This window comes from Gobio gobio, assembly GCF_949357685.1.
Source record: "Gobio gobio genome assembly, chromosome: 11".
Taxonomy (NCBI): domain Eukaryota; kingdom Metazoa; phylum Chordata; class Actinopteri; order Cypriniformes; family Gobionidae; genus Gobio; species Gobio gobio.
This window is the reverse complement of record NC_137104.1, coordinates 24,349,387-24,361,890: the sequence shown is the minus strand read 5'-3', so window position 1 is coordinate 24,361,890 and position 12,504 is coordinate 24,349,387. Positions and strand designations below refer to the sequence as shown.

Here is a 12,504-nt window from a genome sequence, read left to right as displayed (position 1 = left end):
GATAGGAGAAACTTTTCTTTTCCTTTACAATATTAAAGGGAAAGTTCACTCAAATTTACTCACCCTCATGTTGTTCCAAACCTGTATAACTTTCTTTCTTCTGCTGAAAAAAAAAAAAAAAAAGATATTTTGAAGAATGTTGGAAACCAAACAATTTCTGTTCCCATTGACTTCCATTGTATTTTTTGTCCAGTTGTTTAGTTACCAACATTCTTCAAAATATCTTCTTTTGCGTTCATTTTTGGGTGGACAATCCGCTATTTAATTTATTAACATTTTCAAAATTAATATTAATTTGTGGTGTTTGCTACGGAAGCACCTCTTTTCAATATCCCCTATTTTCTTTTTACTATTGCTCATACCTACAGTTAGGATTATTAATAAACCCCTAACATTATATTAAACTTTGACATGTAAACATGAATGATTCCTCAAATCATGCAGCTTTATTGTTTCGAGGGATCAAACTTGCATTTTTTGCCTGGTGGATGATTTTTGTGCAATGGAAAATATTCATTAATGTTAAATGCCCTTTACTTTTATGAGTGTATAGTTGAGCTGCAGAGAAAATAATATAATAGATGTAGGCTAATAAAACAACCTAGCAACCACCCACAGCATCTTAACATTGTGGTGACAAATCTTGCAAGCTATAGCACTACTCATTTGGTAATTGTATGCTTCTTTTGTGAAATGAAAAATGCTGTTTTCACCCCCAAAATGACCTAAAAAAAGAAATACAGTGTCCAAAATGGAAAATATCAGTTATGTCTGTGGAAAATCCTTCATTTTAGCTGAACAAAGGACAGACTGATATAATTCTTGTGTTGCTATTGAGGGTCTGACACCTGGGAGATTTCCTTTCAGAAACCCTCAGGCAGGACATCTCCACCCAAGCATGGTCGAAACTTCACCCAGCATTCATACAAAATTATGATACATTGTGTGAGATACACAAATGATAAACACTAGATACTTACATGTTTAAAAAAACAGCTGTGTTGATTTAAACATGATTTCCTCATTGTCTATGAGGAAATATCAGACATTTTCCTTTTATCCTCATAAGGAATGATGTACTGTTCAGAATCTCTATTCTATTCTTAAGTGAATAGAAAAGAAACATAACACCGCTGACAGGAAACGTTTCTCACAATGATACAGTTTCCCTCTTGAAAGAAGAAAACATGACGTATACATATGTTTACTAACATTTTACAGTCATGGCCTTAAGCTAGTCGAGCGAGGGTGTTTTGCATATTTAGACATGCCATAGCACGGAAGGCTAACGAATTTCCTTCTTTTCAGATCAGCAGAACATTTTCTTTCTTTGAACTCGAACTGAAAAATGTTACATTTAGCAGATACATACATTATATTTGTTCTAAGTTGTTATTGATTGGTTTGTTTAATTCAGTGGAAATATAGCTTTTTATGTCGATAGTTTATACACGTGGAGAGAGTTATAACAGAGGGAAATATAGAGGAATAGTTCACCCAAAAAGTGAAAATTGTGTCATTACATGCCCTGCATACCATTCAAAACCCCTCTTGACTTTCTTTCATTGGAATGCTTTGGAGATTTAAGACAGAACGGACATGCTTTTCCATATATACTATATATATATATGACTATATATAGCTATATATATATATATATATATATATATCAGATGCAAAAGCCTCTAAAAGCCACTTCGGTCAAAAATTAGATAACGAAACTGAGTGAATGCTTTCTAAACTACTTAAGTAGAAACATAGAAGCCTGACAAAAATGCTTATTATAAAGAAAAACGTCAGACGGACTTGAATTTATTTCATGCATAAATATTAAAATGTTACTTCTAGGCCTAACTGTAATACAATATTATTATCTTATTAGTCTCAAAATATTAATGAATGAGGCTAAATTAAGCTAAACCGGAGTTTTTCATTTCTATCGTGATTAACCTGTTATGGTTGTTACAGAGGTGAGAGAGGCCAACGAGGTTATTAAAGATTAATACCGCCACCTACTGGTCGAGTCTGAAAATAGACTTCATGTGTGAAAAGTATAGCCTCACAAAGGATAGTCATAACTGTGTGTGCGTGTGCGTGTGTGCTTTAGTTTTTTTTAACTTTTTAGAAAGGATTTTTATTAGCCTACAAATAATTAACTAAATACATTTATTTATTTATTTGAATATAAATGTACTTTATTGTGTGCTGAAAAGTCTTTCAAAATAATAATAATAATAATAATGCAATAATTTGTAACGAATATGTCGGATAAAACATGAAAAGCTTTTTAGTTCATGCATGCTTTCCCCCCTCTGTGTTATGGACTAAACTGTTGAATTTGAGATGTCAAGAATGAAAGCCTAGCCATGCATTTTGGACGATTTCTTAATAGATCGGGTATTAGGTTGGGATGAATTATGAATGAAGTTGGCTAGTTGGCCAAAATCACAATAGCCTATTATTAATACAAAAATCCAATAGGCTATCTCAAATCCGAGAAAAAGACAAATATTTTACAGTCATAAAATCAAAGTCAGGTATGACATATTTCAAATGTAACCAATAGAGGTCATCCCAGAATTATTTCGAGAATTTGCATAAATAATTTTTTTTTTCCAATGACTATATCTGTTTCACAAAATGTGCACTTATTACAATCCAATTAAAATCTGTTTCTGAGAAACTCATTGCAGGGATAAATATCATTCATAATTTTAAACTGAACTTTTAGCCTTCGGTAGAAGTGGAAAAGAAAGAAACCTTGTTCTAATTCGAACCACATGATCTTCAGCAACAACAAAAAAAAAATGACGGTCTATGTTACGGCCACGTACTGTCACAAAATATAAAGATGTGATTTATCAGCACAGTTATTTTAGTTATATATTTCAGGAAGTTCCGTGTGAGGTAGATTTTAAACGCACAGTCCATAGATTTGAATCGTCTGCTCCAGAAACACGTCGACGCGCCGGTCATCTTGGAACGGTCAGCGTGTCGTCACACTTTTTCACTGTTCGTCACTGTTTTTGTGTTGACTCAATATTACACGTTTTACTATGGTACTTTTTAATGTTTGTACTTTTACTATGGTATTTTTTTAATGTCGTGGTAGCTGACGCCTTCGTGTTGCTGTATTGTATTAGTTTAACAAAAATAATCTGCTGATAGATATATAGATGTATTAATGTCTAGGCTACTATATAGTTGATATTCATACATGCGTGACGGTTGCACACGCTCTTGCTCTCGAACGGCCTCGGCCGTTCCAATATGGCGGTCCAGTCCCTTCAAGACTCATGTGAAGAGCATAGGTAAAGAGTAGCGCGCACGTCGCTCTCTAGTGCTCAGTGCCGTTGTGGTCAAAGGAGGAATTACACGGCAGTCACTCTGGGAAGAGCACAGCTGTCATAAGCGTGCAGGAGAGTACACTTAAGCCTAAAGCTGCCTACGGATCCTATCTGTTCGCCAGGTATGCTCATAATATTTAGTTATAGATAGAACAAAAAACACATAGTAGCATTTTAATAACCCGCATTCACGTGGTTTGCGTGAGTGTTCGTGTGTAGCTGTGTCGAAAGATCTGGTTTTGTTAGTGTTTAGCATGCTAGCTGGCTAACCATATGGTGTTGTTAACTAAGCTTAGTATCTCCACTCATGAATCTACCTCAACTCTAACGATATGCGAGGTTTTAAATCTAATATTTAGTTTTTAGCCCATGAATGTCCTTTTAAGGTCTGGATAATCGACGGTGTAGTATGAAAGGGTGTGAAATGTCGAGCTAATGGTCTATCGAGCCTCAATGTGCATTGACAGTTAGCTCAAACTGCTAACATTGAACAGTAAAACTCTCCATTATTGTGTACTGACGTATTATTCGTGATTTAAAAAGTACTGAATGCAACAATACTGTAATAGCTGTTAATAAGATACATTATTCTCCTGTAATATGTAATATCTCCTGTAACCTTGTGCACTGTGTGATTTCTGTTTCAAGCAACAACATTAGCTGCTTGACATTGTTATTGTTTTAAACTGAGCCAAAGGTAGAACATGGTGTACACTAACTTTTAATAAAATCTCTGATATCATACGCCCTCTATAAGGACACAATCTCTGAGTTTTTCAGACAGAATTTTTATTAACACAATAAATCATGAGGAATTTGGATTGATTGGCACACACACAAAATATATTTACCAATTGTTTGTTTGTTCTTGTAACTGGGTATGTAAATCTATTGACTTTTTCTGCCTGACTCATACTGTTTCAGTCTCTGTATGTTGTTGATGTAAATTTGCCATCAATCCAACAGCATGGCTCGTGGACACCAGAAAATCCAGTCTCAGCAAAAAAACGCCAAGAAGCAGGCTGAGGCCAAGAAATCCAAAGGCCACGACCAGAAGACTGCGGCGAAAGCGGCACTAGTGTTCACATGTGGCGTCTGCAGGGTCAGTGGCAATTAAAGAAGGTTATTTTTACCCCGCAGATCATCTTTGGAAGTTCTTTTCAGCCAAGTTCCAATACCAGCTTGTATAAAATAAATCTTTTTAAATGCTTTTTTTAATCAAATGTCATGCACTTTGGACTTTTACTGTACATAGCTCAAGGAAAGAACTCATGTGTGCCCTCCATAAAGATATGTTGTCGATGTACAGCTGATTTTGAATATGGGCGTATGTAGAGGATGAATGTGTTGGGGAAATTTTGTTCTCAAGTTGGAACTTGTCTCTGACTGTGAAAGTTATTCACTGTAGGTATCAAATCAGACTTGTCAGTACACCTACCAATTACCAGTAACTGAGTCACACATGGACATAAAACTGCTTAAAGTCACAATGAAATGGTGTTTGCAACACATTTTACCTCATAGTGTGTTGGATGATATGACGTATGTACAGAGTGACAGTAGAGAATAACCAAAATAACTATATTATGATATATATACAGTTTAGAGGTGTAAGTAATGGTTAAACTGATAAATACTATTGTTTTGCTCCTAAACTCTAATCATGATGATTGATCATTTGTTCTCATTCTAAGATTTTGTTAAATATATAATCAGAATTATGACACTTTCACATAAGCACATTTCGCAGGGTTTATTTGACCTCATCTAGTTTTCTCATTTATTATAATTACCATATACATTAACACGCTCTCAACATTGTGAAAACTGGTAAAACCAGTCCACATGAAATCAAAGTTTAGTATGATGTTATATCTGTAAGCTTGTGTGCTCAAAAGCAATGACAAAAGTCGAAGATATTTAGAAGATATAAGCATTCAAAACTTAGTCTCTCATTTCCGCCAATAGGGATCAATGATTTTGATGACATCACTCTGCACTTCAGCTTCTCATCAGATTTTCTGTCCAATCAAATCCTCTCTAGAATCTGAAGCGTCCCCTACACTAATAGATGCTGAAATCGGTCACTTGCTCACACAATTACAATTTTTAGTATATCCTCCTGGGACCCAGAAAAAAAAGGTGTTTTGAATTTAGAATTTTTTTATGTTATTACATTGTTTAGAGCATAAGAAACAAATGGGAATTTGTTTTTGTTATTACATTGTTTAGAGCATAAGAGACAAATGGGAATTTTTTTTTGTTTATTCATACTGTAGTTGACACCAGGACTGAGTTGTTTAAAAAATAAAATGCATGCATGTATAGGCAAAAACAATGGGATTTATTTTTAATTCACCAATCAATTTTTAGGTTTCAGGATAAACAAACTTTGTTTAAAGATGATTCTGAACTATGTTATGAAAGATATAACAGAATGCATTGATATACCATTTTACTTTATGAAATATGTGGGTAAAATGGCCAAACTTGGATTTTTTCCATTCAATACAATGTGTCTATATGCTGCATCTAATTTGCATATTAATGTGTTCTTGGCGCAACATGTAACGAAAAAAGAAGTGTAATAATGGGAGTAATAATTGGCAACATTTTCATAATAATATCTAATATTTCATAGGAATATTGATATGTAATTTCTTTCCCTATTCACTTATGTCTCCAAAATGCCTGATAAACATGATTTAAGTCCTGTCGTCCACTACAGTGGACATTTATGAAATCAATGCCCTGTTTTGTTACAGAAAGTCATATTTTGATTAGAAACCCCATAACATTTTTCCTGAGATGTTGATTTATAACAAACAATTTGAAAATTAATCCGATTTAAATTATAATTAAAACATTTTCCATAAGTGCTATACATTAATGTCAGCTATTTTTAAAGACCAGGAATTTGTTGTTGTCCTGATGAAACCTCCAAACATTTGGTATTTCTGCAAAGCCCCGAATGTGCTCTTTACAGGACATCCAGACTGTGACATGTATGCTGTCAGAGAAATTCCCTAAAATATAACGTCCACTACAGTGGACAAAAGTCTATTCGTGGGTCCCAGGAGGATATGGTGAATGGCACCTAGTGCACTATACAGTGTAAATATGCTTTCCATTGGAGAGTGAAAATGAAGTCTGGTTTCACGTTCGTGTAATGCGAACTGCCACAGTGGGCACACATTCTACTCCTGTCCAGAGACACGATAGCACAGAACGGATCTTATGCAGAGTCGGCACAGACTACAAAACATATTGGACCCATTTGAACTTTACTCTAAATGTTATATTTTAAAGTGACATGGAGAAGATTCGGAGGAGAAATGGTTAGACAGACTGCATTAGAAACAGCATTGACAAGTAGATTAGAGAACACCGGTGCCATGCACCTACATAAATTACACACTTTTCAAACTACCCATCCTCGGCATGAGTACATTCACTGTTTTGCTTTAGTAACAGTTTCATATTAAGTCTAAAAACTAATCTATTAGACTGTGGCTGTCAAATGCGGCCTTGCCAAGCTCAATGGCTCGGGCCGAGCTGTGACATAAACAAAATGTTATTGGCTATTTTAAAAAAGGGAAGGAGCTGCTTAACATGTCCCGCCCTGTCTTCCTGTTTCAGTGGAAATTGCTTCAACACATTGAACAATTGTCAGAGTGTTTCAAGACACTTCAGTGGGCCTTTAAGAAGCTTCTCTGAAAAACAGTGAAATTCCTAAAATTAATTCCAAATGATGTTAATGTTTTTTATAATAAAACTATAATTATAGTAGCATAAGCGGCCTCGTGAAGGAACACAAACTGGCTGTAATTCACTTTCATTTGAGCAGAATTTCGCAATGGAGGTCGCTAAACTCCTACATACATGTTTGGTCAGTGTTTTCAGATCATGACATCAGCACTTGCACACATGCATGGTTGCCAGGTTGTGAAGATTTTTCTCCACTACTTTTTACTTAAAGAGATAGTTCACCCAAAAATGAATTTACCCCATGATTTACTCACCCTCAAGCCATCCTAGATGTATATGACATTCTTCTTTCAGCCGAATACAATCTGAGTTATATTAAAAAAATATGTCCTGGCTAATCCAAGCTTCATAATGGCAGCCCAAAATTTGAAGCCCAAAAAAGTGCATCCATCCATTGTAAAAGTAATCCACACGGCTCCAGGAGGTTAATAAAGGCCTTCTGAAGCAAATCAATGCGTTTGTGTAAGAAAAATATCCATATTTACCACGTTATCAAGTAAAATATTACCGCCTTCAGTATTCAACTTGCGAAAAAAGCTTAACTGGCGCGACATATGACTTTGGCTGTAGTGTGAACGTTTTGAACTGCAAGAGGAGAATAATTGAATACGAAAGGCGGTCTGGCGGAAGCTATATATTTTGCTTTATAAAGTTTTAAATATGGATATTTTTCTTACACAAACCCATCGATTCTCTTCAGAAGGCCTTTATTATTCCCCCGGAGCCGTGTGGAGTATATTTATTATGGATAGCACTTTTTTGGACTGTCATTCACTGCCATTGTAAAGTTTGAAAGAGCCAGGATATTTTTTTAATGGAACTCTGATTGTATTCGTCTGAAAGAAGAATGTCATATATACCTAGGATGACTTGAGGGCGAGTAGATTATGGGATATTTTCATTTTTGGGTGAAAAAATGTAACCATCCCTTTAATGGAGTTTGGGTTCCATTCAACTGTTGCCTTTGACTCAGTTTTGTCTTATAAAAGACAATTGATATTCACTAATGTTTAACTGCACTGACTTTTGCGATGTTTCCATACAAAGTTGCAAATTTAACATATGCTTAAAACTGGAATATCGCATAAAACATTGGGAACAAGGCAGTGTTTCCATCCCAAGTGTTCAAGAGAACAAAATCGCCACTTCCTGGCAAATTGGTGCAAAATATCTGTAACAAGTATGGATTTTGTTGCAATTGGAAACTTGCCACTTTGGCTAATTTTTCCAACACCATAAAACATTTGCGAATAAAGCAGCAGATGCCTGGTGTTTGGGAACGCAATCATGTGAAACACTTCTTGGTAGATCATTCTGATGACAGACTTTGGCTCAGACATTTCAGAAAAATCAAACCAACTTTGAGATGCTGTGCAATAAAATGGTCTGCTGGTTAGTCCAGTTATCCAATCAAAATGCACATATCATCTCATGGAATGAAACATGTATCAGCCTCATTTTTCCATCCAGCATTTTTTTTGCGATATTCCAAAATGTGTAAAAAAAAAAAAATAGGTGAATGGAAACAGCTTCTGTTGGATGAGAACAAAATTTGAATTGGATTGAGCTGGAATTCCTTCAGGAAGTGTTCTTTTCATACCAGAAGGAAGCCAGTCAATTCCTTGAGACATAATGTGATGAACTAAGCCATGAAACCTCTTTGTCTTGCAGTCACAAATGCCAGATCCCAAGACCTTCAAGCAACATTTTGAGAGCAAGCACCCCAAGAGCCCCCTTCCTCCAGAGCTGGAGGGCGTTGAGGCATGAACGGTCCAGAGACCGGAGGCTGACTGTATAAAACCTCATTTTAAGAGTCCTGATCTCAAATTTTATTCAGCAGGACACGATCAGTGCTCTTACCTGAGTTTTATACATGCATCCTCCCCTTCACTGCAGACATGAATCCCGTGGATCAAAGACTGATGACTTTAGCTTCCCTCTCTCAACACTGTTTCAGAGCACTTGCCTTGGCTGCGATCAGATCAGTGCATTACCTCAAGCTGCACTCACATGCTTTCTTTTCTCATCTCACTTGCGTAATTGAACGGATTGAGAGAAGTTAGCGGAACACTACCAGTGATTAAATCGGTTTCATCCATTGATCATATGGTAGTCACGTTTGCTTTTTGCTTGTTAGATAAGAGGAGTGAAATGGGAGCAGTTTCCCACTACTTGACTTTTAGCTTGGGGGAATTTTTTTGTTTGATTTTTACCTTAATTTTCTCATTTACTAACTCTGCTTTCCACTGAAACTCCTTTAGTCCAAAACAAATGTGGTTCTGTACACTGAAAACTGGAATCTAATGCGTTTCTGTAAAATCACTGGATGTGCCCGAGGTAACTGTGTTCTTAATTTAATGTTGCTGCAGAACTTCTTATTTCTCTCTGGAATTATCTCAAACAATATCGCCTCAATGTTTGATATTCCTGCTCAAGCCTCCTGGTTTCCACACCAATGTAATATATCTCTTTAATAAAATTTAACTTTGTTTAAGAAGTTGTGAGGCATGTCTTCAACACAGCGGAGGAAGTCATTTTTGACCATTCTCAGAGTGTTGTTGCTTGTTTCTTGTGGAAGTCCAAAAACCTTGATCTAAATTAGTGTATCAATGGGGAAAAAAGTGTTTACAGTGTACAATTTTATTAATTAAAATTTTTAGTACAATTTTGTTTGACCACCACAGGAATTGATTTTGATTTTGTGTCTCTGTAAAGATTGTTTTGTTAATCAGTTTGTCGTAATTGCTTCGGCAAGAGAATTCAGGAATTTAACAGCAGGATTGCTTTTATCACAGTCAGGTACTTTCCCCGTAGCGAATCCCTGTTTGTCCCACTCTCACTCGGGAGAATGCAGGTAGTCAATTAATATAATGTGGGCGGACAGGAAGTTGCCCTGCAGGTTGAGACGAGTCAGGGCTGCTCTTCTCGTACAGGACACACCCTCCAATAAAGCATTCTGATGGGGAGACTGGCTACAATGAATAGGACTAGGTTAAATACAGCAGGACCCTCAGCTGAAACGATTGGTATAGCCTTTCCACAAATAGGTACAAAATACACTCTTAAAAATAAAGTAAAGGTGTGTTTCAAAAAATATACAAAATACTGTTTTTATGGAACATTGCAGTATTTATTATAAATGATTTATCTGTGCACATCAATTGTTTTAAAATGCATGTTCCCTTATAATCTTTCATCAAAATAACTTCCCCTCTCTCTTCTGAACGTGTTCACTTGAGCAAGGGAGGGACAACCTGTCACTCGCATGACATCACAGCAATAGCAAACCACAGCCATCCTATCAATTCACGATGGACAAAATCCCGCCCTACATTTTCAGGGTGACCAGACGTCACGTTTTTAGATCTATTTTTAGTGTCCCAACTTATTATGAAAAAATCATGTTTTGTCCAGTATTTCTTCTTTCCTAAATTGCCAGGTGAGCATATAAAAGCGAGTAGCAGTCTTCAGTCGCTCAAGAATAGCCTAAGGTAGCCAATGACAAATACCAGAAGCACTTTCTCAGGTATTGCCCTTGAATGGTCAAATACACAGTTATCAAAATGCCCATTATGTGGAGCATCTCGTGTAAATACAGTCGGTTATGGCTTAAGTAAACTGTTTGGTGAACCGGATATGTGTCAGATAGCATTCTGACTTAAAGTGACAGCAGCCTACCTGTCCGCGTCATTAATGTTAATCAAACAACAAAAAGATGTTAAATGTATACTTGTTAAATAAACTTACTGTACGTAAACATAGTTTATTTAGTTTGTAACTATCATATTTGTTCTATAGTTTGTAATTAGCTTCTTTGTTCTTTTTTTATATAACAAAAATGAAATGGTGGAAGAAACAAATTTCTTCCAGTATGAGAAATCTGGTCACCTTAACTCTTTAAACTATGAGTTTTGATAGTTAAGATTGAAAGTAACTTTCTACATCATTGAATTGAATATCAATTCAACAGATTTCTTGCGACATATCATTTTAGTTGAAAAGGTATGACACCAAATCACAATTTTAAAGGTGGAACACAATATTTCTTTGTTTAAATCAAATTAGGCTGCTACTTAGGGTAATTTGATGTAATCGTTTATCAAACATATCTTATATATCCTAGCTATATATGTCACAACAAATAATTTGGGATTTGTGCCTCTAGCGCATAATCATGGAAAGTGACGGATTAACTTTGGTTTCTTTGTTGGAAAGGCACAACTGTGTATTATAAGCAATTGTCCCTAGATTGAGCTGATTTGTGTAAATGACCTCAGATAAATCTCTAGTCTGTGTCATCGATGACTCACCAATGACAACGATGGTTTATCGCCACTGAACATGTTGAGGTAGGTGCGGCTGTGGGTGGGGTAAAAATCCCTCTTATGAGTCAAAATCTCACATTTGAGAAAGTCTAGCTTATTTTTGAGCAACAGTAATTATCTGTAGATGGTCACATTATAGTTATTACACAAATGATTTAACGTTGAAAACCATGCCAGCAGGATTGAGATCTTGCAATTCTGGTGTGGCTATAGTCATAAATTGGGTTGTCATATCTTAACACGCCTTTGCAAAGAAAAAATGTGACCCTGTTAAAAATTAGAACATGTTCTCTTTATGGACCTCGATGGAAGATAATTGAGATTCTGCTTTTATTAATATCTCGTTCCTCTGCTCCAGTTTTAGGCCGAGCTGCTCTGACTGTGTGTTCAGTCCATGGATCAGACAATATTACCTTCATGCCTCTGTCAGTCTCTGTGCTTAATGGTTTTTATACCTGACAGTGTCTAGCTAAAAGCATGAGGTCTGACACATCCATGTCTTCTGGGTCAACTATTGTGCGTGATTATGACAAACCCAATTACTGCTAAACAGGGTGTATCCTCAAGAAAATTAAGCGATACATTTCATGCAAGTCAAACAAATCTAAACAGAGTAATACATCGGTTTCATTAACATTTTGATGCATGACTTCCACTATAGTGAACAGAAGCCATTAATTATTCAAATAAACAGTGTAAGATAAACGGTTATTTTAAAACCATTAAAAAATGTTAACTGAAATAAAATAACTTTAACTTATTTATTTTAGATAGCTGCCAAGGCAATATTTAGTTTAACTAAAATAGCTAAAACTGAAATGAGATATAGACATAAAAATGACAAAAAACTGTACTTAATTGTGTTATGTTCATTTGTTAAATGTGTTGTAAAATGTTATAAAAATATATGTTTTAAAAAATGACAAATTAAAAATATAAAAATGATTTCAAAATATTAATAAAAACTATTGCATGATTATACTATAGCATTGTAGATAATTAAATATATAAAATATAGGGGCGATAATAAAAGAAATAAAATGGTTACCAACCCTTTTGTGGAC

At 35.5% G+C, this 12,504-nt stretch overlaps 1 protein-coding gene across 1 annotated transcript; it reads left to right on the top strand.

Moving 5' to 3' along the window:
* Positions 1 to 3,352: 3,352 nt before the first annotated feature.
* On the top strand, positions 3,353 to 9,612 carry znf706 (zinc finger protein 706). The gene is made up of 3 exons (XM_079829318.1): positions 3,353 to 3,469; positions 4,314 to 4,449; positions 8,787 to 9,612. The coding sequence occupies exons 2-3, from the start codon at positions 4,315 to 4,317 to the stop codon at positions 8,880 to 8,882; spliced, it is 231 nt and encodes a 76-aa protein (XP_079685444.1). The 5' UTR covers positions 3,353 to 3,469; position 4,314; the 3' UTR covers positions 8,883 to 9,612.
* The last annotated feature ends 2,892 nt before the right edge of the window (positions 9,613 to 12,504 follow it).

What these genes read in the sequence shown, in the direction of transcription:
- znf706 (XM_079829318.1), top strand. Translation starts at nt 4,315, where the DNA reads ATGGCTCGTGGACACCAGAAAATCCAGTCTCAGCAAAAAAACGCCAAG. An exon ending in TCACATGTGGCGTCTGCAGG is followed by an intron (nt 4,450 to 8,786) that starts GTCAGTGGCAAT and finishes TTTGTCTTGCAG; the next exon opens with TCACAAATGCCAGATCCCAA.